We start from the raw sequence: 27617 nt of genomic DNA, 5'->3' as shown, positions 1-27617 counted from the left end.
AAAAACTGTCCGCGCAATTGGATGCAGGTCTCAGTTTCTCCAGACAAGTAGCAGAATCAGCTGAGGGGACATGTGGCCACTAAAAGACCAAGACAAAACACCGGTGATGGACACAGCTTTGACACACCTGGTGGACAAAAAGTCAGAAACCGACAACACCCAGAAATATTTCCTTTATGCTGCAGGTGTTTCCTGGAAAGAGAAATGAAAGCAGCGATCTGTTAATTCTGTGTTGAGTTTATCGAAATCTCAAGATGCAAGTCAAGTCCCAAGTCCAGACCAACACGTCCAAGTCAAGAGCAACATGTCCAAGTGAAGACCAACACGTCAAAGTGAAGACCAACACGTCCAAGTCAAGACCAACACGTCAAGTGAAGACCAACACGTCCAAGACCAACACGTCCAAGTCAAGACCAACATGTCCAAGTGAAGACCAACACGTCCGAGTGAAGACCAACAAGTCCAAGTCAAGACCAACACGTCAAGTGAAGACCAACACGTCCAAGACCAACACGTCCAAGTCAAGACCAACATGTCCAAGTCAAGACCAACACGTCAAGTGAAGACCAACACGTCCAAGTGAAGACCAACACGTCAAGTGAAGACCAACACGTCCAAGTCAAGACCTAAATCAGGACTGGCAAGTCCAAAGTAGAGACTTAAATAAAGACCAATAAAGACCTAAATTCAGACCATTGAGTCCCAAATCAAGACCAGAATTGAGACCAACAAGTCTCAAATCAAGACCAACAAGTTTCAAGTCAAGACTGCCAGTCTAGTTTGACAAACGTGATTGGCTGCTCTTGGAGCCTTGTATTGTCAAGTAATAACAACAATGTACTCACCAATTTAATATCTGAGATCTGGAAACACAGTGACAAGGACAAGAATAAGTCAGACGGGTCAGAAACACGAGCAGTCAGACAATCTGCCGAAAAATAAGACCCAGGTTGTAATTAACCGAAACGATGCAGGAGGTTCAGTCTGGCTGAGGTTTGAGACTGACATTCTTTTCGAAAAAGGTGCCTGAAAAAGTGAAACTGTATTGGGAACAAGCAGAATTATGTCACTTCATTTCTTGTTCTAGGAAAATATGTGAGTATATGAGACTAACGACTCACTGAGACAGATGTTTGATCTCCTGAGCATCAAGCGGGACGAGACTTTGAGTGATTTGTTTCTCACCAATTATAAAAACACCTCTCTGAAATATTTTAGAGTGAAAAATGATGCTGTACGCCACACTGAATATATTTATAGACTACAAATCATCTACTAGCAGGGAATAAACACACAAACAGGCCCATTAGTCGTCCCCGGGGACGTGCTGAGGTGTGAGGTGTAGTTTGGCAAATGGAAGTGACAGGATAGTAGCGGAATATAAAATTGGCAAACGGGGAGATTCTCTGGACTGCAGTTCTCTGGACTCAGAGACTCAGTTAAGAGGTCCAGGGGCCGTTCGGGAAAATGAGAAGTGGTTTCGTCTCATGATGGTTCAAGTCAGTGGAAATGATCCCAGTCAGGGAGCGTATATTGAGGACTAATTCAGATAATAGGTTTCACTCCACTCTGCCCCTATTACAGTGCACTCAGAAGGTATTCAGACGCCTTCACTTTTTTTCACATGTTGTCATGTTGCAGCCTGATGCTAAAATCGTTTAAATTAATTTTCTCTCTCATCAATCTAAACTCAATACCCATTAATTACAAAGCAAAAACTGACCTTTGGAATTTTTAGCAAATTTATTAAAAAGGAAAAACCGAAACATCACATTGACGTAAGTTTTCAGACTCTTTGCTATGGTTTCTCCCATTTCTCAGGATCATCTTTGAGGTGTTTCTACGCCTTAACTGATTGGACATGATCTGTAAAGCAATATATGGGGCCTCACAGCTGACAATGCATATCAGAGCAAAAACCAAGACATGAGGTCGAAGGAGTTGCCTGCAGAGCTCAGGGACTGGATTGTGTCAAGACACAGATCTGAGGAAGGCTACAAAAAAAAAAAGAGTTCTGCTGCATCGAAGGTTCCCAAGAGCAAATTGGCCTCCATTGCTCTTCAATGGAAGAGGTCTGGAACAACCAGGACTCTTCCTAGACCTGGCCACCCGGCCAACCTGAGCAGTCGCGGGAGAAGGGGCTCGGTAAGAGACGTGACCAAGAACCCGACGGTCACTCTGATGGGAGATGGGAGAAACTTCCATTTGATTGGACATGATTTGGAAAGGCACACACCTGTTGGACTTTCCAAATAATTTTCTTGGCAAACAACAGCCGTGAGAAATGATTTCCAGGACTCTTGTCTTCACAGTGATGAGGGGAGACGCTGTAAGGATGAAGCCTGATATTAATCACAAAATGGTCGCCCCACCAGCTTGTCTTAGGATGAGGCCAAGCTTCCGTCGGAAAGGCCTTTATTTGATGTTTTGAGCGGGTCATGATTTATCAATGACCTGGCTGATCAGATGAATCTCTGGCAGGTCTGCAGTCTGAGCAGCTCTCTGCGATCTGATTTCTCACCTGGCTGCTGTCATCATAAACTCTAGCGCACTTGTTTTAATATAATTGCAGTAATGACTGTATATAGTCTGGACTGTGCTGTGATAGATGTAAGAAAAAAACCCCAAAGAAAACAGATGGACCGGACTGTCCACATCTATCAGCCATCTGCTGCTCCTTAAAGCTCCTGCTTTTTCTTCGTTGTCTGTTCAAAGGAAAATTGAGGGGGAAAAAAATGCCTCCTTTCTCGAAGAAAAGACGTCGAGGCCGTGCAGAGAGGCAGATGAAAGCGTGTAGCGTTAACACAACATACAAGGAAGTGTATTTCCCAGAACTCTTCCTTCAGCTGAAGTGGAAGACGCGAGTTCTTTCCCCTCGTCTGACTCGCAGAGTCGCGGCTGGACAGAAATACAAGTCCGATTCAAATTCAAATGATCGCCTTTGATTCACCACGGTCCAAAAGCACATTCTACAAAATGCCTTCCAGCCTTCAATTATACACGAGGCACACACACGTGTGTCTCTCTACACTTGTGAGGACCCTGACTGACAAAATGCTTTCCCTAGCCCCTGAGCCAAACCTCAGCAGAAACACACTGTTGGTTGAGACACAAAATTCTCTCCCGGTTATTACCTTATGAGTGAACGGTCGTATTAAAACATTTTACTGGAACATATTCCAGGTGAAATTCTTTTTTTTTTCTTGTTGCTATGATAACGAAAATGTTCAAAGGGCTCATTAAAGGCCTTTAAATGGCCTTGGATTTACAGATGATGCGCTCGCATGTGATAAAAATAGAAGGGAGGGTTGCACGATACTTTAATTAACAGTAGCACTTAGAAACTTCTAATTTCACCCATTTGTAGCTTATAAATTGCTAAAAATTTTGAGACCTGCATTTATACAATTCTGCCCTTAGTTTTGGTTAATGAGCAACTTGTTGGACATGTAAACAAACCGTAGACGCCGGCGTCCACACACCAAGGAGCACTGCAGAAAGGGGTCCACCATCACAGCACATCAAGTACCAGAGAGCACGAACCTAAACCTGATTCCAACCTGAACCTTGAAACCAAGTCCTGACCCTCGGACAGCCCTGTGAAGTTGTGAGGGGCGGCCAAAATGTCCTCACAGTGCAGGAATGTCCTCACTATGATGCTTTAAAACTGAACTAGGTCCTCAGAAACACAACAACACAAGCTAACACACACACACACACAGGTTCACACTAACCTTGATGAATTTTTTAGATTCAATTTACCTGTGATTCCGAGACCATTCCACTGCTCATGCATTGGAAGTGTTTAGCTCCATTCATGTCCTCACTTCTTTCTCTGAACTAAGCGCCTCTGATTATTTTCCCGAATAATACGTCATGATCTGTCACTGATAAAAGCGCCCGGTGTGCTGATTCTTCCCTCCTATCATTCGAGCCCCGTGGTCAGCGAGTCTCCACCTAATCTCCCCCTAAACCATCATCAGCTCAGTGTGACCTCTAGAAATGGTCAAAAAAACGCCGGCTGTGTGACACTTCTAGGATCTTAAATCCTCCGGGCAGGTTCACGAGGGCGCTGGCCTGAGCTGTGATGTGGTTTGACACCTTGAAGTCTGCCGGGGCAGCTTCACCTGCTGCATCTTCACGGTTTTTCACACAACAATAGGTGGACTGCATGGAGAACCTGTGACGTAGCTAGAAGAGCAGTGGGAAACTTCTTAAACAAGTTGTAACCATGTTAAAATGATACTCCATCTTAAATCAATGTTTTTATCAAACACAATCCGCCTTTTGCTTGGAGGGAAAATGTTTCTTTCTTTCACAGAAAACAGTGACTGTGCTCAGCTTGGATTCGAGTTGGTTTGAACTGATTTAAAAAGTGGCAAGTTTTACAAACGCCCGTGGATTTTGATCCATGAATCAATATTTCTGCATTCTGTTTATTCTGCATGTTGGAAAAATGGAAATCTTAGACAGAATAAACTCAAAAATTCATAATGTCATTAGGGTGAAGTTGTAGTTTCAAGTATACACACAACATTACAAGAATAAGGTTGTAATTGAAATAGAAAGAAATCAGTAGTTTTCTGAGAAAAATGTATGTACAACAAAAAGTTGTAGCTTAGCAAGGCCAAACTGTCCGTATACTGTATACCGTTGTTATATACGACGATGAACGATATAACTTCTACTCCGCCACCGGTGGTTGTCGGACCCAGCGAAGTTAGGATCAGTGTTGACTGACCGCACAGAAAACTACACAACGGGTGATTCCGGCTGCCGATCGTTTCAAGTCAAGTCGGACCCTCAAATCAGGTAAGAAAAAAACTACCGGGGGAACCTCAGCAGGAGCGACAGGCTTCCACTGGGCTTTGATTCTCTTCCCGGGAAACAAGGTCCCAGGCATCATGTACTTGATTTCAATTCCTATCCGAGTCCTAAAATCTTTGATAATAAGATGCTAATTGGTGAAACCTGTCGCTCCGTTCTCCTCGTCCCTCAGTCTTCACTTCACCTGCCACCCAACTCCATTCTTTTTGTATTTACTGTATTTTACTTACATCCCCACTTAGTTGTGATGTTTATGTTTTCATACATTTTGTAGTGAGTTTTTCATTTACTACCTTTTATTTTACTGAATATAGTAGAAGCTCATAATCGTCTAGTTCTTGCCATGTTCTACTCATATTTTCTAGTATACTTCCTTATGCAGCTTCCACTTTTTACAAGTAACGAATTATACATTTTTCCACACAAAATTGTCTTTGTCTCAGGAGAAATGTAAATTTTGTTTGAATAACACGACTTTTTCTTGGGTCAATACTGATATTTTCTTCTGACTTTTTGCCTATAAAATGTTCCAAATTGTTTCTCATAAACTCTGATTTTATAATGTCGTCTTGTTTCACCCGTTCACTGAAGCTTTATCAGCTTGACTGAAATATTCAACTCCTGAGGTTTGTTAAGCTTCTCTTTGCCTCGTGCAGCTCTTTGCTCTCAGCCCAACACAAAGCATCTTGCATCTTTCGAAGCTTTGAAATCTCCGCCAGTCTTTGGAATGAAGTTGTCAGCTACGTGACGTGACTCTATATGTCATGACACGGGCTGAGCCGTGAGCTCAGCAGCTGCGAAGAGTTTCCTTTCAAATTGTTTACTTATCTTCAAACTATTGGGGACAGACAAAAAGTCCTCCTCCGTGTCGTTTTCTGTTCCCTGCAGACCGTCTGGACTCCTCTGTGGGTTTAATCGGCTCACGGCGAGTCGTCATCTGTCGTTCCATCTCCATTCGCACGCTCTCCAACTGGCTTTCTCCTCCAGCTGTCACTCACTGCTCTTTTGATGAGTTATCTCTCGTTTATCCGGACGTCTCTCTTGTCCAGATCCGAGCTCTCTGACCCTGCGGCTGCCTCTGATAGTGGGAAGTTGTTTTATCTGAAAGAGCTGCAGATCTTGTCTCAGTCCTGGTCTACTGTCTCGCTCTCAGAGACAAGAAAAGAAACACAAGTTCAGCTGTAGCTGAGCTGGAAGCACGGTGTTGTTACACCGTTTCCAGTTCAGATTTTGTTCATCGACTCCAGTTTTTACTGAACCCTGGTTCTGATATTGTGACGCACAACATTTATATTTACCCGGGAGACGATGAATGTTGTACATTTTGTTGTTTGTATTTTTATTTCAAAGGATCATTGTGGTGATTTTCTATATTTTTCTTTCCATCAACAAATCTCATGTACAGACTCAGACCAACAGCGTGTGAGTCCGTCCCTCAGCACCTTCCCTCCTCCGTCTGTGTCTCTCAGCTCTGAGCTCATTGGTTCCCACTGGAGACGTAAATCTCTAAAAACTCCTCACTGATATAAATAGTTTCATTTTTAAGAAAGTTTTCTATCAAACAGACAGGAGGAAGTATAGAGAGATCATTTGTCTGGGACTATTTTCAGCGGTGGATTAATTCACATCTGATGCTGTACAAGGTGTGTGTGTGTGGGACTGGGTCAGAATAAACTACAGTGTGTGTGTGTGTTTTGATGGTGACCAAGGAGTGTGTCAGCCGGTGCAACAGTGAGACTCACTGATGTGTTTTTAATAGTTTTTCTTTTAATGGGATTAAATGACAAGCAGAGAAACACAGAATATCACCGGACTTGTCTTTAAATCAAATATGGACCACATCTGGATTACAGAGGCCACATTAAGTCTCGGCTGCGGTGACATTGCGTGGCCTGTCCCCGGATTAGCACGGTCCCGCACTGAATTATTTCACCGTCATGGGGTGTGCACGGGTAAAAATCACATTACCCTCCACTGTGCCTGGGAAAAGTCTAGTTAATGGCCTTTCCCTGGTTGAACTACAGCTTCTGGGAGCAATGAGAAAAGCTCAGCGCTGCAGCCTGACCGCGGGAAGTCCTGGGTTCAAAGCTGACTCCGGTCTTGCTGTGTGAATCTTCACACTGTGCAACTAGTTAACGTGTTAAGGAAAGTTATCGTCCCATCCCTCCACCACGTTTGGTGCAAACGGGCTCAGTGCTTTTCACGTAATCCTGCTGACAGAAGAATTGACAAACCAGCAAACGGACACAGGTGGAAGCAGAACCTCCTCGGTGGAGGAGCAGTGATCCCGCAGGTACATGTCACAAGGTGTGAGATGGGTCTGATGAAATCTGGGGTTCCGGTTTGTGTCCGACAGTACGGGAGAGTATAAGGCTACACGTTAATAAGTCCCCAACGTAATCATAATAAAAAGAATAAGACGAAGACTGAGAAAAGGCTTTGTGGTTTTTTTCCCTTTTTTTTGTGCAGATTCTGATGGAAAAATCAGAAAACACGAACAGCTTCGATTCATCCGTCGTCGAAGTTTAGTCGTGTTAATCAACTTTTGTGCAAGTTCCAGTTCTGAGGTTTAAATTGAAGTTGCGGTTTAATTTTTCGCTTGTTTCTTTTGATTGTATCTTCCATTAAATAAAATACTCTAAATGGCTGAAGTCCTTCTCCTCACCAGGAAGAAAGTCTTAAATCTGAGCCGGTCCCTGCCGGTCTCTGGTCCGCAGATTTGTCATTGACTGAAAGCAGATCACAAGTTCCGACGCGAAGAAAACAAAGTCGGCAAGTAAAGTGCTTCTCCCTCTAAATAATGATTTTCCAGGCACCACTCAAGTGAAAACCTCAACTGGGTCCACTTGTCACCGGATCTCACTTAAAACTGTTGGGGTTTCATTCCTCTGTCTTTAGCTCCTCGACACGCAGATTCTGTTTCCTCTTGCTCAACGGTTTCTAACTGATGTGGACAAAGTGCTCTGACTGGAACTCAAATGAAGAGCGGCTCACCGAATAAACATCGTCACGCGTTTCCCGCCTTACGTGGGTGGAAGGATAAACGTATTCAAAACAGGCGCAAATTAAAGTACTACTCCAGTCTCCTGGTCCCACCGCTTAGCTGTGGGGATAATCCTTTGTGCGCGAGTCCCATTCAGGTCCTGCTCAGTACGCCGAGGAAGCGGATCGTCCCCGTTCACGAATTCACGAGGGCTCGTGCGGTGGAGATGTGTTCGCCATAGCGACCGTTAGTACCGACAGAGAAACTGCTCGGTTTCTGTTCTTTCGCCAAAGATTTGACGCAAATAAAATTTGACAAATCTTCATCACGTTGAATATTTGGACCCATTAAACACAGGTAAAGAATTCAATTGTATTAATGACATTACCAAGGAGGTGTAATGTATACTGTTAGTAACGCGGAATAATTAATAACATCACTAACGAAACGTATCTCGTTATAACAAGTAACATTACTAATGTGTTGTTGCTGGTAATATTACTAATATTAGTAACTAATGACACTAAGAAGCAACAATAAAGACGTGTTACTAATAAAGTTCACAATGATATGTTACTAGTAATATTAATAATGAGGTGTAATTAATATCTTTAAATATTCAGAACGAAATGTAATTTGTAATAATAACGGTAACTAAAAAAAAATTTAAAATGAGTTGTAACTGGTAACATTAGCGCTGATGGGTAATTAATGACATTAAACATGAGGTGAAACTAATAATTAATGAGATCTTTCTGGCGGCGTTGAAGATAAGTTGTGTAAATTAGTAACATTATGAATCTGGAGTAGATGGTGACAGATGTAAACGATAACACTTGTAATGAGCAGTGATTAGTAACACGAACAACGAGCCGTTGCTAGTAGCATCAGTAACCAGGCTGGGTCGCTAATGAGGCACAACTAAGAGTAACGATGATTAAGTAACAATATCACAGCCGAGATGTAACTGATGACGTTAAAATTAAGGCGTAACTGTGAACATGCGTCAGCCGCTGCAGCTGCAGGTGCCCTGGGTCATTAGACCCACCTGAGCCCCTCCTGCCGCGGAAAGTCAAAGAGCTCTATTCGGTTCGATTAGATTAAATCCGACTCGTCAGCGGAACTGTAATGTACCTAAACAGACTGAGTGAACGATGATGAGTTCTTTTTCAACATGAGCTGAAAAATTACAATCATCTCCAAGGCCCAAGTCTTTGCCTCAGGCGACGGCGTGGTCGTCTGACTCGGCCTAGTGGGATTCATTCATCCCCCCGTGTAGTTCTCAGACAGCAGGGACCTCACAAATATCCACTAGCCTCAGTCGGAGGGACGTTTGTCTTCTCACTACCTGCCAGCTGGGGGACGAATAGTCGGGAGGCAGAGCTTCAGGACAAAAAGACGCACCCTGTCTTGGTACTGCATCCAGTCTATAGCCACGCGCCCACGAAGAAGCGATGATACAGCCGAGGAGCAGAGGGTCACGCGGACCGTCGCCCTCGTGAGGAACAACCCTGCTGATTTTGGTGACACCCCCCCCACACACACACACACACACACACACACACCCACGGCCTTTTGTCCGGCGTCACCACAACAGACCGATCGGTGTTTTTATTCTGCCAGCGACAGCAGCCTGCCCTCGCAGGCAGACAGGCAGCCGGACGGACTCTCACCTCTCTTAGGTAGCAGGATATTCCTCGGAGGGCTTCACCCATGGCGGTGGGAGAGGGGATCTGGAGGAGGGAGAGAGACAAAAGTAAAAAGAAAAGAGAGCGAGAGCAGACGCAGCCACTGCTTATTGCTTTGTAAAAAAACAAACGAAGGCTGTTGAACGGATAAAATCGGGATCTTTTGCCTCGTGACTGTTAAGTAAGTCAGTGGCCTCAGTGAGATGTGATCATGGGCTGTAACAAGCAACACGAATGATGCCGTGCAACTGCTACAATTAACAGTCAGGTGCAAGTAAAGAACAACAATAGTGATGTGTGACGTTAACAATGAGGTAGAAACATTTACCTAAACAATGTCAGTGGTAACATTAATACTGACGTGTGATTATCATAAACAATAAGGGCTTTGTATAACATTTTGTCGGCCACCCGAACTTCCTGTTTGGTGGACCAATCACATTGTTTCTGGAAAGAAACCTGGTGGGACCAAGATTCCTCCAGACTGGGTCCGTTGTTGTGCAACTTAAAGTTTCTTACTGCTGTGAGTTTAACCGTTCCACAGGTTTGGGAGAAGTGTGTAAACGGAAAGAAATGAAGTGAATCCAGTTTTTTCTTTTTTCCCTTTCCTGCAGACTCTGCATAAGAGTGAAAATGTAAGCGGAGCCTGTTTGTTACCGGAGGCGGATGCTCCAGGCAGGTGTGGAAATGTTTAGTCTGGTCAGGTTTCACGCGTTTCAGAGGCACCCGGGACTCTCCGATTAACTCATTGTGAGTCAACTTGTCCTCGTCACACACAGACAACCTGCGGGGACAGGAGAGGAAACGGGAGAGGAAACAGGAGAGAGGAGAGAGGAAACGGGAGAGGAAACGGGAGAGAGGAGAGAGGAAACGGGAGAGGAAACAGGAGAGAGGAGAGAGGAAACGGGAGAGGAAAGAGGAGTGAAGAGGGTAAAAACAGGAGAGAGGAGAGGAAACAGGAGAGGAAACGGGAGAGGAAACAGGAGAGGAAACAGGAGAGGAGAGAGGAGAGAGAGGAAACGGGAGAGGAAATGGGAGAGGAAAGAGGAGAGAAGAGGGTAAAAACAGGAGAGAGGAGAGGAAACAGGAGAGAGGAGAGGAAACAGGAGAGAAGAGAGAGGAATCAGGAGAGGAAACAGGAGAGATGAGAGAGGAAACAGGAGAGGAAACAGGAGAGAGGAGAGAGGAAACGGGAGAGGAAACAGGAGAGAGGAGAGAGGAAACGGGAGAGGAAACAGGAAACGGGAGGAAACCTCAGTTTAGGTTTTTAGGTTGTGGCTAAAAAGCTACAGAACAAATTCTGGCTGCAACTAACAACTGATTTCATTCATTAACCTGCCAGTTATTTTCTCAGTTCACTGGAAAGTCAGGACACATTTTTGGAAGATTGGAAAGATAAAGGACATTTCTGGACATTTTTGGAAAGTGACACTTTTCGAAAGTGAGGACATTTTGTCAAAGGCTGTTCACACTTGGTCGAGGATGAAGGTTAGAGTAAGTTCAGCGTCCTCACAAGTATAGAAGTAAAGTGTATGTGCCTGGTCAGTTTCAGCCTCTGTCGGGTTGAAGCAGACTCTTCCGTCCCAGGCGTCGACCCGAACTGACGGAACAACAGAAAAACAGCGACAGACACCCCCCTCGCGCCGCGCAGCTGAATCCAAATGAAGAAAAATCCTTTGCTGCTTTTCAATAAACCCAATCTGATCAAGGCGGGAAGCGGCTCTGCTCTGTTCGGAGAGGAGGCGTAGAGCCGATAACAGCAGGTCACCAGAGACGGACGTATTAAAACAGTGACAGCGCGGTCGGGAGCTTCGGATTAAAGCAAAGACAAACAGCATATTAAAGGCGGAGGTGAACAACGGGGAAACACTGATGGGCAAAGGCTGAGAGAGACGCTTCAGGTGAGAGTGTCGCCGAGCAGCTGAGTAAAAATCTGCCATATTTATGTATGTGTGGAATAAATAAAACCACAGACACGATATTCATAAGTTATGAAGCCAGGCAAACACTGCCTGCGTGTGTGTGTTGAAGTCGAAGGTGACCTCTGGAATCCATCCAGATTGAATCAAAATGAGATTTGCAGCTGTTTGAAGCAAATGTGTTCAAAGGTCAGCAGCCTGCCGAGCTGCGATCCACTGTTTTCTGTCCAGATGCGATATATTCCCCCATTCTGCCAGCTGACCCAAGCTAAACAACTAATCCAGCCTCAACCCTGAAACCAAGTCGAAAGGCTTTGTCTCTGGAACGGCGACCGGAGAAAATTTCCTGTCTTCTCCAACGAGACCGGGGCAAAGCCACCCTTCGTTTGCTCCTCCCCGGCTCTCTGTGCTCACGTCTACACTGATTTAACCCAGCTGAGTTCCCAACAAGGCTGCTCTCATCTACGTGTTGCTCTGCGTCGGCTGCCACTCCACGTAACGAGCGTGAAACCGTGACCGAAACGCGGCCCATTGAGACCACGTGTCGACCAGCAGTCGCTCCAAAGCTGCTGCTCTGCTCTGTCCGGCCAAAAATAGAAAAAGAAAATCCCTCTCAGGGTCTAAAGCTGGTCCTCACAAACATGGAAACGCACGAACCCCCACACACACACACTCAGGGTCCTTTTCTCGCTCTTGTTTTTCGAGCTGAGCAGGAGTGAAAAAAAAAAATCCAGGTCCCGGAGGACGATGAAACCTGGCTGACGGCACCAGGGTCTGGGGGAGCAGCGGAGCGCATCACGGACCGACCCCGTCTCATCCACTTACAGAATATACTGCTAATTAACTTTGCCGAACACGCCATGGAGGAAACCTAATTGCTGACACCGCACTTGAGGCCCACCAGCGTTCAAAAGCCCCGCGGGACTCGCAAATGTGTCCACAGCTGCGAGGGACAAACATTCGGGAATTTGTGTGCGATTTTGCATGGAAGCGCCAACAGGCAGATCCTGCACGTGCCCCGTCTGCGGTTGGACCGCGGGCTAGGTTGAAACTACCGAAACGCCCTCAGGTTTTCCTGAAAGACCGCGAAGTCGGAGCCGCGTGAGGCGGGACACTGATTTTTTTATTCGCTGAACTGTACCTTTCATGTGTTGCGGGTCCGGAGGTTCCGCAGGGACAGTGCTGGGAGGCACGCTGGTCGGATTCGTGGGTCATGTGACGCCGTGGTTGTAAAACGATTTCTGAGCGTTACAACCACCAGGAAATGACTCCGTGCAATATCGGGATTTCATCCATCAGGTGAAATAAAGATGTGAAAAGTCTGTAAGATGCGTCTGAGTAAATTATGTCACGTCATTCAAGGAGCCGACGGGAAGTCAACCAGCGTGGCTAGAGGACGTCTCTGTCCGCCATCTTGAAACGCAGCGTCCACTTTCTTCCTGAATCACGGTCTTGAGCGGTGCGGTGCTTTTTTTCTAGGAAGTAAATGCGGCCCGGAAGCCACAGACGGTCAACTACAACAGAAATCCATCGAACAAGCCGGAGACAGGTTGGGCAGGCTGAGACAGAGCGGTTCCGACCAATGGGAGAGCAGCAGGAACAAACGAACACAGGCGCCCGTTCGTGGGCTTCGCGGGCTCAGATGTCAGGACTCGGACAGAAAGCACCGTTTATCCAGTATTTATCCATATTTCTGAGGAACTCCGGAGAGATCAGGACTCACGGGACGTGCCGATGGACAGCGGAGAAGTGGACTTAGTCTTTTTTTTTTTGACCAGATAAACCCACGCAGAGATGTAGGTTTCTGCGTTTGTTTCTGCAGAAAGAAGCGGGTCATTTAAATCAAGAGTAAAAGAGCGAGATATGGAGCGACACCTGGCTGCTCGTTATCAGGTCATCTGCTGATTATCTTCTTTGATTAATCAAATCATCTGTAAGTAGTGGAAAGTACCGGTCAAAATTTCCCCACAGACCAAGGTGACGTCTTCAGACCAGCAGTCTCAAACCCAAAGAGTTTCAGTTTTTGAGAAGCTGGAAACAGCAAGTATTTGATATTTCTGTTTCACAAAGTGACCTAAATGACGTGTTCAATCATCAAAGCGTTTGCTGATCAATTTCTTCTCGATGGACTTACCCATCACATCGACTACATGTGGCAGCTCTAGAGAGGCCAAATCAACAGACTGACTCTCAGGTGAGGTTTTAAAATAACTTTGGGCAAACGGCTGGTTAAAGTCAAAGTGCAGCACGAAGCGGATGAGAAGCAGGTGAGAAGTTTCTATGAACACGTTTTACTGCCATTTTTCAAGCTCACACAAGGTGAGTGTTAGATCCTGGGAAGATTTTTAAGCAGCCAGAAAACAACGGTTCAGCCCTACAGACCAAACTCTTCCTCCACAATCAGCACTCTTGGGCCTCTGTGACTGAATCCGAACTCCTTCGATTCTGGTCTAAAACTCGACGAACAAATCAGCTCGTTTGTCGACACTGGCTCCTTCCATCTGAGATCGGCGAGAAAACTTAAATCATGCTTTCATTTCCCGTCGGCCCCGTCTCTCCTGCAGAGACCCCGCACCGGCACCGAGAGGAGAGACCACAGCGGCCCCGTACTGGTGCGCTGGCCTCTCCTCACTGGTTACCAGCACACAGTTGTTTTCAAGGCCCCGGGTCACCAGGGGCGACCACCTCCCCCTCCCCTGACCTCTCTCGTGTTTTTATTTGATTAGAATCATCAGTGGAGTAATCCCACCCTCTCATCTGGGCGAAAAGCTCTTTGGTCAACCTTTGCTGACTTTAAATAAACTGGCTTGACCTTGCTCGACCCCGAGAGGCCCGATTCTGGATTCTGGAGGTCGTCACTTCCAGAGCAACTGTCCTTCACAGAGATCGTGTGTTTTCCAGACAAACGAGGCTTGTCGGCCGACACGCACAGACACACGCACACACTTCCTGTTGTAGATTTCCCTTCGAGGTTCGCTCACAATTACACGCTGGCTTTGCCGCGTGTTTAGTTGAAATTAAACGTTTGCTCCTGAGCTGGGTAATTAAAGGCTTCCCACTCTGTTATTTCACACTTCTTTTGATTATGGCTACGCTCCTCCGGTCGCCTCCCTGTGTGCCTCCAACGGTAGAAGCAGAGGTTCATCATTAAAGGCTGGAAGACGCATCGACATCTCCTTAGCTCCCGTCAGAGCCGTCCTGGCTGCAGCCGGTGGAAAACCAAACCAGACCTCCTTGAAGAAAAAGAGTAGATTTCTCCACGACACGTTCGATGATCTCGCACTTCTCTCTGAGCTGATTGCGGTTTGCTGTGGGTGTTTACGGACAGAGCAGGGAGGGAAACAGTAAAAAAGATCTCTTCCCCTCATGAGTCCTGGTCTTAAGTTCAGCGTTGGCTCAATGATTTTCGCACAGCAGGTCCCGGCCCCGACAGTTAAATTAATCAAAAATGACAACTGAGCTTCATATCTGAAGGTCAAGATGTCCCTGCTCTTGATTAATGGCTGTAATTGTAATCAGGCTGAAATGAGATCTGATGAAACCGGGCATGAATTATACCCACACACACACACACACACACAAACACACCTGAGTGTCTTCCTGTGCATGTCTTCCTCTGTGATCCCGACGTAAGTGAGAGTTTCATTCCACACTGGATTCAAAGAGTTACGGATCGTCTTCGTTTTCAGCTTATTGGCCTGAAGGACACACACACACACACACACACACACACACACACACACATTGATAAATATTGATTTCAGTTTTTTTGTTCACACTCAGCAGCTCCACACTGTGAAAATGCAGCAAAAAGTGTTTCAATCTTCTTTTAATCTTCTCGTATTTCTCTGCTCTCAGCTGGAACGTTTAATCTCAGAATAAATATAAAGCAAATTCAATTTAAGATTGTAATTTAACATAATGAAGGTTTATAACTCCTGTGATATTGAGTTTAAGTACAGTCAGGATGCCCCAAAGCCTCAGACTCATATTTGAACCTTAATCAAAGATTCATTCTAAACTGTCACTTGGGTTGGTTTAATTTGTGAAGGCAGGAAATCGGTTCTACAAAAACACGATTGGCTTTGAGACAGATTGAGTTATCATCAGAACCAGGGCGGCAGATGAACCCCGCTTCTCAGCCGGCGCTGCCGTCATTTCACTTCCTGCACGACAGCTGTGAGGGAGAAGGATTTCATTTCATGGTCTTCCAGTGGCCCCTGAAATCAGCTGCATCCATACTGTCCTGTCAGCACGGCGCTGCACTTCCACTGCAACGGGCTTTAGAGATACATGCATGTTTATCATTGTGTGGCAAAATAACAGTGCAACCCCAACACACTGTATACAGATTTAACTTCCATTTCAATACGGATACACATAAGGATTTTAATCAAGAAAAGTCAGGATTACAAAGAGCCCGAGGTCACCGATTCTTAAGTTAAAGCCCGTTTCAGTATAAATTACATTCACAGTGTCTGGTTGCGTCTCACCTTACAGGCTCCAGGCAGCAGGTGCAGTTTGACGTAGGGGTCGGCCAAACCGTTAAAGTCCATGGGCTTCAGACCCTGCAGAGAAAAACAATGCATCACTCACTCTGTCCAGGAACTGGGTGAATTTTGGGCTTTTCAGTGGTTCTGATAACGTATTTACTGTTCAACTGACCAGTACTTTCTCTGGTTATTGCTCCTAAAGGAGTATTCCACTGATTTACCCTTCTACTCCCCGAACACTGTCAGGCTCATGTTGGACAGTTTGTTTGGTTTTTTTCGTCTTTTTTTTTTTTTATTGACCACGTTCTTCTTCCTTGTCAAACCCGGGCGCCTACGTTACCCACAATGCACCTTGCGTGCTGACAGTTGGGTTGGACATTGGGGTGTACAGAGGTCCGGAGAAGTTCGCTTCTTTCTAACTCCACGCCCCCAGATTTGTCTTTTCTTTTCGACCTCGTAGTCCTCGGACCACCTGAGGACATTTATCGGACTTCACGCAGCTGGAGACACTGAAGGATTCATACTACTGTTTCCACAGGTGCAGTCGTGCTCTCCCCCAACACCTGGAAAAACGCGCTGAGGTGGGAAGATCAGCGGCGTTTTCAGTCAAAACAAAGTTTCTCATAATGGTCTTAATCAGGAGTCTCACAGAGGCGACTGACATGCTCCTTCTCTCCCCGAACGTTGCTCAGAAAACGGGAAATTTCAGCCTTTTACTCGCTAAAACCTGAGCTAACGTGTATAAATCTTTGCAGGCTAACGTGTCCTCCCCTCTCCTCCGTCATATTGCTCTGCACGTTCAGTACAGTAGGTTTTAAACCTGAAGACATTAGATCTTATTGTCATCTCTTAAGATGAGGCAAGATGCAGTCACATTAAACTCCACAAGAAAAAATCCGTCATCCAACCTCACAATGGGGGAAAAAAAAAAAAAATCACAATGGGAATTCATGCGCCAGATGTAACAGCTAACAGATAAAGTCCTGGGGGAAACCGAAAATACAGCCTGCTTTTACAGCATATTGCTTCCGACAGTCAGACGTCTTCCCCTGGTCCAATCCCTGGTTGAAATCTCACCTATTTAAGGTGACACACTCCTGCTCAGTGGCTGCAGCGCTGCAGATTTGCGATAAATCTACATCAGCAGTCACTTGAAGTTCAGAGTTGGGGATGAGTAATTAAGTCAGTATACATCCCCCTCCATGGGATCTAAGATTCCTGACCCGCTGCCGGCATCACAGAGAGTCGGTCCTGCTGTTAAATGATTCTGGAGTACGCAGGCTAACAGAGACAGCAGGGGGGATGATATTTCCGCGTGGACAAAGGATCCAGTGAAACGCCTGATTTGAATCTCTTGACCTCATCAGTGGGACACAGATCATCATGAGAAATTGCTCCTAAATGTTTTTCAACAGCTTTGACATTTGAAGAGACGGCAGCCGTATCATTTCCCCCCCCCCTGTAGCTGGTTTTTCCCTCCTTCGCAGCATCTTCATCGAGGCTGATGAAACAGAGACTGGGACCTTTCAGACGTGCCCGGTGTACAATCCCAGATACTCAGATACACATAGATACACGACTATAAACGTGTGTTTAAATTACACTCAGCCTGCTCTCATAAGTTCTTTAACACACTCACCTGCTGTTAGTTTTCTCTGCTATGCTAAATTATTGATTTGGTGGGAGCAGTTACCTGGTGCAGCTGCACCTCTGAAGCAACAGAGCAGGTGAGGGTGCCTCAGTCAGTTTGTAGGTTTAAAATCATCGGAATATTAAGCAACTGCACCACATAATTTCAGCTTTAAGCGTGAACATCAATAAATATTCAATCTGGTATTAAAACTATGTTGCGTTCAAACGCATCGTGTTTGTTTTTCCGCCACAACATCTGCTCCTGGAGCACAACATCCGCCTGTAGTGAGTCCAGCGTCGCTAAACTGGTTTATGGTTCTGTTCAGACTCTCGCAGCACCCGGTTCAGGTTCAGGAAAGATCCTGGTCTGGTTTAATCCAGGAAAAGTTCACGGCGACTTCAGGCACAACCTGCTTTTATACACTGAACTACAGAGATACCACGTGGAGACAGCAAGAGCCGTGATTGGTCAGTTTGGGCCGTTAGTGATTCCTCCTACAGGTGTGTGATCGCACTAGTGTTTGTTGAGAGTGAAGACGACACGAAGCAAGTTCAAGTCAAGCCCACTCTTCCCCTGCAAACCCTCTGCTCACCGCGACCCCCGCTCTCGTATCCATTGACGAAACCGGGCGGACCTTCCTACTGTCGCTGACTGTGAACATGTACAAAGGCCCGACGAGCCAAAGTGCCATCGTTCGGGGGATAATCCCTTCTGATTCAGCTCGACGAATGCAGTGTATTCACCCCGGCGCCAGCCTCGGGCCAAACTTTACAGTTTTCCTGCAACAGAGCTAAAAATCTAATTGAAAATCTTGTTCTTGTAGTTTCTAATGGACAGACTCACCGAGGTGTTAGTGCGGCTACGAACTTTCACCCGTCTTTCCATCAGTGTAAAAGAAACTTTCACTGTGTTTTGTTCCAGTGGTCGGAGATACACTCCACAAATCTGCCGTCCAATTCACACGCTCAGTAACAGCAGCAGTTAATGTTCTTTCCCTTTTTTTGTAGTAATGCTGTGAACAAATCTGAGCTTTCCTTCATCCTCACAGAAAAAAATCTTCAAAACCTCCAGCAATGAGTTAATCCACCAAACTGCTGCTTCCTCTGCTGCGGGAACAAGTCGATGCCGGGAGGGAGATCGTGGACATTCACGTAGGCAGTCAAATAAAGAAAACAGCAGAGGAAACGGGGGATACAAAGCTCCGTGACAGCGGGGGCTCAGATCATCTCCCTTTCCCGGGATAATGAAGCCATCGAAACCTGGCTTCAGTTTCTATCAGTGTGCTTTTCTCCAGTGCTGCTCCTCTTTGGGATGCCAATGTTCTCTACAGCGCCGTAGGTGCATTAACCCTTCAAACTGTACACGTTAAAGCATGTAGCTGCAGTATCGCGATGGTCTTAGAGGGAGTCACATCGCAGTGTGGACCAGTGCTGCGGCTCTACACTGGTCTGGTTTCACGTGTACTTGAGGTGGCAACATGTTGTTCCCGTCATGATCACAAACCGAAGACCTCAGACCCCCAACAAGACTGAATATGTCTGAATATCCTGTGAATATGTCACTTTAATGAGAAAAAATGCTCCAAAATGTGTACTCAGCATGACTTTCATTTCCTTGCAAAGGACCAATAAAGTTTACTTTATCTTGATCCACTATCGCGGGATACATATGCCAGTTTTATGGGGGTTTTATTTCCAATATACGCAAGGATTTGTGAGAAAATAGAAAAACTCGTCGTAATGAATCTTGTATCCTCTGTTGTATTTGAATGATATGGAAACATCATATGTTGAGTTTTGCCGACTGAACCGTGACGGTGATAATGATGGTGTCCACTTCTAACCAAATCACCAAGCCGGTGGTCACTTAAAGATCTGTTAAGGTGAATCATATCACTGTGACTGCAGTGTTGGCAATAGCCACGTCGCTGCTCTTTATACTGGCAGCTTTGTTGCAGTTTCCTCGGCGAACGCCAGGCAGTATGGATAACGACTAAATGGACAAATTGGAAAAACATTTGTGGTTGAAAACAGGAATCCAGCGGTGCAGAACATCCCAACGCAATATCCCAAGGAACCGCGTCGAAGTGAACGTTTCTGCACCTCACGCTTCACATCCAATGACAACATTTAGTGTCGTTGGAGGAGGTAATGTGACTTTGAGACACAGGTTGGAAAGTGAGGGTGTGGAGGCTGGTGTGGTGCATGGGTGGTGGGTCACGTGTGTCTTTTTTTTTTACCCTAACCACCTAACCTCTCTCATCCACTGCATGGAAGATAGATGTTTCACCCTGACAAGCTCAGGGAAGCAGCTGAGCTCTACGCTTTAACAGAAGTGGGAAAGTTAACCAAACCACTTCCTCATGTCTGAAGCGTTTTCTCTAGTAAAAAACAAACAAACAAAAAAACCTCTTCCAATAAAGCGTAAATCTCACCTGCGTGTGGCTTGTGCAACGTCTTCTTCGTCTCATTCTGGTGAGCTGTAACGGACTCACCACTGCCCCCTGACTGCAGCTCTGAAGCTGGCAGCTGAAAACACCCACTGCTCTTTCCCACCCAATGAGCCCATTCCACACTCGCAAGCGCACCGGGACAAATGACACAAAGGCGGGATTTGTGTTTTCAAACACTGTCTCCATGTCAGTGGATGAGACAGTCCCAAACAGGGCTAGATCCTTCTCCAGCCTTAACCACACGGTACCATTGTTGCCGCGTGCAGGTGCTCATTTAAGCATGGTTACTGAACGTAATCCAGGGTTCAGCAAAATCATCCAATATCACCGTGGTTCTCTGGCGATAGGGTCGGAACGTCCACTCCTGGACGTTTCCGTTGGTATATCAAATGAAAATCTCTAAGAAAAGCAAGACAAAGTTAAGGTTTGACATTCTGTCCTCTAAATCAGTGTAAATACCCGTGGTGGACAGAGTGAAGCCACAAAACACACTTCCCTCCCAACAAACGAACAAACCAACAAAGTCACAGTTTAGGATCCCTGGGATATTTAACAGCTCGAGCTGCTCTTGATCCTGCTCCGCTCTGTAACGAAGGACCTTTTGTCCACATAAAGTTGTTGTGTCCACTTATTAGAGGATTTCACTGCAAAACACAGGCAAAGTGGCCTCAGCCAACAAAAGGAAATACATAGTGTTTCTGAAGCCAAACCAGAATCCCATTCACAAATGTACTTATTCAATCCTCTTCATCTGTTTATAAGAGCTGACATTGCAAGCTGCCAAGAAAAACTGGTATTTATCACATGCACATAAACACAGTGTGTGTGCTATCAACAATGACAAAACACACTCTATATAGCTGCCCTCCTGCACGACCGGGCTCATTACGTAGAGAAACAACCAAAATCAGCCGTATATGGTAATAAAGTTTCCTTTAAACCACTCATTGAGGAGGAGAAACTTTATAAACGAGGTGGAGGCAAAAATGAATGAAGCGGCACAAGCTCAAGCAGTGGGGTTTTCCACGGTTACAGGCAGACGGTGAAAAAGAACAGGGCTTGGGTTCACGCAACCAACGAAGTAAATGCTGTTTCGCTGGGAGTTACACCCGTAGCAGAAATTACTGTCAAAAAAAAAAGGGTTCCTTTTAAAGCAGCTAGAAAAAGTCACTGTTTTTACACAGTTTACGCCTGGTTGATAAATGAGGCTCATCTCAGTGACTTCCTTGAAATGAAACCTCAATTCAGAACGTGTGACCCAGCCGTCACAGTCGCCTCTTGGCTGTGAAAGCTCGAGCACCCACTACATAAGATGACCTCCGAAATCAGTCTCCCACCAGAAACCAGGATTCACATCCCATTTCACGGGAGGCGGACGTGATGACGGCAACAATTTCATTGCAGGGTTAAAAGAGAAGGTTTATTTTTGTGCATGTCCGAACTCCTACATTTATGTAAGTTTACTCAGGGCTGGATTCAAAAATCTCAAGCATTACAAGAAATATAAAAATAAAGAAAAACACATTTTATATTTTTTTTATATATTTTTTTAAATATATATATATATATATATATATATATATATATATATATATATATATATATATATATATATATAAAAAAAAGAAAAATAAATATAGACGCACAGATGGATTACCAGACGGGCTCACCAAGCAGACGCCCGGGGGCCAACTGACCCCTCTGCCCCTGTATGAAGTGACTGTTAAGTCACAGAGCTCAGTTAAAAGACACAAAAAACCCCCAGAGCTATGCAAAACGACCGCAGAGAGAGAAAAAAATGACGACGTGAGAAAAAATGACGTTGTTTTGCGTCTCTTTCAGCCGGGGAGTGGTTGTGGGGGGGTGGGGGTGGGGTGCTGGTCTGTGCCAAGGGGCCAATCTTCTCATGATCCATCCATTCTGAGAGCTATCCTACTTACTGGCTTTATACTGGAGGATTTTGTGCTCCTCGTCAATCCGGTCCCTCGCGCAAAACCTCTCAGACTCGTGGGAAAGGTTTGATCTGAGATCGGCATCAGGTTCGATGTCCCGTCACACGGGAGCCCAATTTGAGAGTCAGCAGGCTGCACCGCCATAAATCTACAGTAGAGTCTGAGCCGAGGTTCAATTCACCAGACACCTAATCTCACTGTTCCTGAGACGAGTGTGTGTGTGTGTGCGCAGGTATCTGCCATCATCCAGGAGGCTCAGCAGTGATTTCTGTCGTCCCAAACTCGACAGCTGCTCTTCACACCACACACGGCGGCCCGGGGCTCCGCCGCCTCTTATCTCACCTGCCGACATTTAACGCCTGCTCTGAGACCCAGCGTCAACAGGTCGATGAGACGGACGACCCGGCGGAGTCAGCAGAAGCCAAACCAAACACACAAACACATGAACGCACCGTTTGCTGACAGGAGGGCCTGGCTGCTACCTCCGCCTGCCCCCCCCCCCCCGCTGTTGTGTTATGCTTCATCCTCGGACACGTTCACATGGGATAAAGTCAGATTTACTGACCACCATTTCACAGGAATGACGAGTACAGGAGTCTAGAGTGTCTCAGGTCTGAGTAGCTCCATAAATCTGAATTTCCACTGAAATACAATTAGGGATTTTATTAATATTCTCCACTGCAGCCTCCATAACTCTCCACTTGGTGCAGGGGAGACAAAGTAAAACCAGTTCCTTCTGATTCACATAGAACGGAAGCAGATTTCATTTTGACCCGAGGTGGTGGTCTCCAGGTGACACTAGTCCTGAGTGTGAGCCGGATGACGGAGCACACTGTCAGAGGGCATCGAGGAAAAGGCCGAGACATAGAATAAATGAAAAGGGAGCTAGAGTTCGAACCCCGGCAACATTCGCACCTCCACGCACACCTGGCCGGCCACTGTGTAGGTTAGTTATTTTGACCACATTACTCGTGTTTGACAAGCCGACTGCAACACGTTCGCACCTCATTCCGATGGTAACAGACGCTCCCTGGCTGTACAGGAACACCACAACCTGTGATCACTCATTTTAAATGCTGATACAGCCGGTCTCACAGCACGGGCGGCTTTCGTCATTAAGCTCTAGGCTGAATGGAAGCTTTTCCTCCATCTTTCACTTTTCTTCCACTCTCTCTACAAACACGTGTGTGTTACAACAAAGTCAGTAAGGAAACTTATTTGCCAAGCTATCTATATCTATCTCTAGATATTTATATCTATATATACACACACAAATATAAACATTTATGTACATTCAGAAGGGAATTTCAGAGAGTAGAGCTGCTCTGGGAAAAACAGACCCGACACGTGAAGACAGCGGGCTGGAGGAAAGAGTCACGACTTGGGCACACTGGCTCTTTCCAGCAGCCGCAACTGAGGCGGATCCAGCGAACGTTGGCCCGGTGTTCAGGCGTCCGCATACTTTTGGCCATGCAATGTACCCGACAGAGGCACCTCGCGGGAGCCGACTGGCCTCCCCGTCTTTCCGCGCGACAGCAGGCCAAACAAACAGATCGTCTCGGTGACAGCGGAGCGCGCTCACCTTGGCCCGCAGCACGGTGCAGTGCAGCTCGCTGGAGCTCTGCTCGTACCTCAGCTCAAACTCCAGCGTTCCCAGGGCGGCTGGGGAAAACAGCAGATGAAGACAGAGAGGAGAGACAATTATCATAACTCATAAAAAAAACATGATTTATAACTGTCGCATCAGTGGACAGACAAAATGACACTGTTCAAAATCTGTCAGAATAAATTGAAAGCATGCGAGAGAACAGAGGAATATCTCAGGCAAATCCTGCACTCAGAGGATGGAAATCCAATTTAGTGGAGCAGCACCTGTCATATGAATCTGAACACAACACATCACATGTCAACAGGACAAAAATCCTCTTAAAAAGGAGACGGCTGGTTACAACCATGCATACAAACTCACGTTGGTACGAGTGACACAAGCAAAACAAAGCCAACCTGGCGCTCTTCCAGCGTGGTTATATAAGATGATACATACGGTAGCTATGATTCACAGGGATTAGAGCATTATTTTAGGCATCAGCTTCATAGATACCAACCAACCACTGCTCACGCAACACGATGCATTTTCAGGCCAAACTACTGTCTGAGCTACTGTAAACTGCAGTAAGATTCATCAAGCTCCACCGGCCTCGGAGAGCTCCACCATCCTGGTGGGCAAGGCACATTTAAACTGACTGCTGCAGTTTCGTGTTGGAGAGTCAATCGAGCGACGACACAGGCATGCAAAACCACCACGAAGAGACGCAACATGACTGCAAAGAGACGCCAAGCGACTGCTGCCATCAAACAAGTAGCAGCCGTCTTTTTGTGGGGTTTTTTTGTTTTCTTGTCTGTTTCAGTCTGTGGCGTTTGCTTGTACGTAGGAGGGTTGGGGGGGGGGGGTTACATGTCTACGGCCAGAGGCCCATTGTCTCACAATCCGACCATGCTTGCACTAGCTTTCTGTTCTCAGCACTCTGCCATAAAGGATGTCTGGAAAGCTAAAACAGGCAGCTGTTATTTCTCCTCGATGGCTGAATTAAATCAAGTGGATATCAGTGCCACAGCTGCTGTCTGAGACACTTCAGATCATTTGCATTTTAGTTCTAAAACACTGGTTGCGCATCAACAGCAGCTCCAGTCCCGCATCGGTGTCTACGTTGAATCTGTGGAAGGAAATCTATTGTGCTGGTTAAACTGGAAGCATAATCAGTTCCATCAGCGGCACGTGCATGAAAACCCAGCTGTTGAGGACCGGCCCGACGCTCAGTCACATGCAGATTCCAACACTGGAGACGTGACAGGATGCCGGTCGTTCTGAATAAAACCCTGAAATAACCTGCTGCACCACTCTACAACTCGAAAAAAGGCGAGACGGGCAAACACGTCTGCTGCTTCGGGAGCAGTTGAGCCAACCCTGGTTAAAAAAATGAACACAGACTTAACGTGGAGAGGTTCCCCAGGGGCTGACTGCTAGCTTGTCGGAGAGAGGGGGGGGTGATACCAGGTCAGGAACAGGATTTCAGGATCTCAGGCATCTTTCTGAGAGGACTGACAAACAGGAAAGCAGCAGGAGTCTCTGGACCAGGCGGTAAAACTGGACCCTGCAGAGCAAACGCAGCTGCCAAACTGACCTGAGAACAGGTGTCTGCTCAGTCACATTATCAACTGATTCAAACTGTGTGGACAATATGATTTAGTGCGTCATATGTCAAATGATAAAATTATGTAATTTTCTGGTTTTGCCTCTCTTCCAGGTTGCTGCTCCAGGTACGAGCTCCAGATGAGATTAACATCCCTGACCTGTGCAGGTGACGTTGAAATCTCCACCCCCCCTAGAGAAACAAATCCAGTTCCACTGGGGCACGAGTGTGATAATCTGGATTCTTGTTCTAGCACGACTGAGCCAACCCGGTCTCCTGGTGGAAAACTGTCTCTGGGCAGCCTGATCTCTGGCTGGGTTACGTTCAGAGGCAACGGTTGTTTTGCTAACAGCAGCAGATTCACAGAAGGTGGATGGCAGCGTACAAAGCTCGTGACCCGGGATTCACATCCCAGGTTCTGGTCCCCTCCGTGGTTCAGGCAACAACAGCTCTCTGGTTAGGGTTCGGAGAAGGTGGTGGTTTTGGTTCAGTGTAAATGAACAGGTTGTGTCTGAAGTCACTGTGAACTTTTTCTGGATTAAACCAGACCAGGGTCTTTCCTGAACCTGAACCAGGTGCTGTGAGGGTCTAAACATCTGAATACATAAATGAACAACGTTTCCTCGTTATGTTACTAGAAATGTAATCCAGTTTCCTAAAAAGCGTGTTTGCTGTTGCAGTTTAAGTGTATTTTAATCCGTATCTAGGACCCAGGGTTGACTGAGTAAAACTGCTGAATTACAGATGTTGTAAGTAACTTTGTTCTGATCTAACAAGCAAAGTGAAGACATCAACAGAGCGTCTGTATCTCAGAGCTACTGTGCGTCGATAAGCAGCAAGTTTCTTCCAACATACGGTAGAAGTGAACCCCCCCCACACACGTTTGATGCAGGGGTTTGTTTGTTTGTTTTTTGAAAAGCTTATGGTTTTAATTCCACGCACTTCCACCGATTTACAGCGGCCCGGGGCAGAGACGCCTAGCTGCCGCGGGATCACACTGAAAAGCGCAGCCACGGTGCTCCGCAGTGATGAAATCTGAGCCCGCAGGCGAAACCTCCATAAGATTCATTATGCACAAAGGACACGGCCTGATAAAAAATGTTCAAAGCCTGGAGTTTGAGTTACAGGAGACAGACTGTCAAACTCTGATGCTCTGCTCCTCCCTCAGGCTCTCCCTGCTCTAATGAATCTGAAGCCTCATAATTAGAAAAACAAAAATAAAACAAAAGTGACTGCAAACCAAATCTAATATTACATGTTAATGAGGAAATAAAAATGGTAAAAACCCCTAATTAGTCTTTAAGAGCGGATGTGAATCACGGACGAGCCTGAAAACATGTCAGAGACAAAGGCGGCTCTGAGACCGGCTTTCAGCAAGAGTCATCTATCACAATTTATTCTCATTTTGTGACCAACGGGATGACAGAGAGCACGGAGGACTAATGTCTTCCCTGCAAGAAGACAACGATTTTCCCGCTGTCCTTCAGCCCCCAGAAAGCTGATCGTTCTTCTTCTGGAGAACGTTGCTGAGCCGACTCAAAACCCATCGCAGGCGTCTGTAAAGCAGAGACCGTGTTTTAGCAGCAGTCCGCTGCCTCGTCAAACACTTTCACCGCCTGTAATACACTCGAGCCTCCGCAGACGAGAAGGGGGAAGGATTCTCCCCGCGACAACATTGTTAACGTTAGCTTAACAAAGAGACATGCATTATTTATCAGCTGCTTCTCCGAACTGAACACTGGACTAAACGCTGGACTCGTCTTTCCGTTTGCTGATCGCAGAGGAGTCACCGCAGCATCGTTAAACGCTCGGACTTTAGGTGGAGCTTTAGGTGGATGGTCAATCGGTCCGTCCGTCCGTCCGTCCGTCCACCAGTTTGCTCCAGAGTGAGATATCACTACAGGTCGACTGAGAAAAACTCCCAACGTTTTTTTGCCAGTTCCATGAACTTTCATCTAGAGCCATCACCGTGACCAGAGTTTCTCCTGTGCATAAGAGAGGTCTGAAGGGCAGTTGGCCAGAAAACGACCACTGGATCCTGCTGTGTTGGCTACGACTTGAACATTTTGTTTTTCCTGAGTAAAGGAGTTAAATTCCCAGGGCAAGTGTTCATTCTTTCGTGGAAGGGGAGCAAAAGGATTCATCCATTAAATCATTCTGTAACTCAGTTGGCCCCGGGCAAGAGCAAATCATGTGAACAGACTTGTTCTGAAGTGGCACGCACGAGCGATTTATGAGAACCTGTTGCATTGGTGAATGCGACAGGTTGGTTCGGAGACTGTGAATGAGCCGTTTCGAGACACTGCTTAGCGACCGAGGTGGGAGGACAGGGGATTACGGGTGAGTTCCAGAGAGACGGATTGACTGGCTAGGACGTGAATCAGATAGTAATCCAGCTTGAACGCCTCCTGGATGCATTTACACACAGCTTTTCTGAGATTTGCTCAACAGACACAGAGTGACAGAGTAAAATCGGGGT

At 46.2% G+C, this 27617-nt stretch overlaps 1 protein-coding gene across 1 annotated transcript in view; it reads right to left on the bottom strand.

Moving 5' to 3' along the window:
- The window catches only part of doc2a (double C2-like domains, alpha), a 42572-nt gene that overhangs the window by 14284 nt on the left and 671 nt on the right, over positions 1-27617 (bottom strand). Inside the window, 5 exon segments of the mRNA XM_040123580.1 lie at positions 9484-9543; positions 10156-10282; positions 15006-15115; positions 15911-15985; positions 23530-23609. Coding sequence (XP_039979514.1) covers positions 9484-9543; positions 10156-10282; positions 15006-15115; positions 15911-15985; positions 23530-23609 — 452 coding nt within the window.

Source organism: Xiphias gladius, chromosome 3 (genome assembly GCF_016859285.1).
Source record: "Xiphias gladius isolate SHS-SW01 ecotype Sanya breed wild chromosome 3, ASM1685928v1, whole genome shotgun sequence".
NCBI classification, from domain to species: Eukaryota; Metazoa; Chordata; class Actinopteri; order Istiophoriformes; family Xiphiidae; genus Xiphias; species Xiphias gladius.
This window is presented reverse-complemented; position numbering and strand designations above follow the sequence as displayed.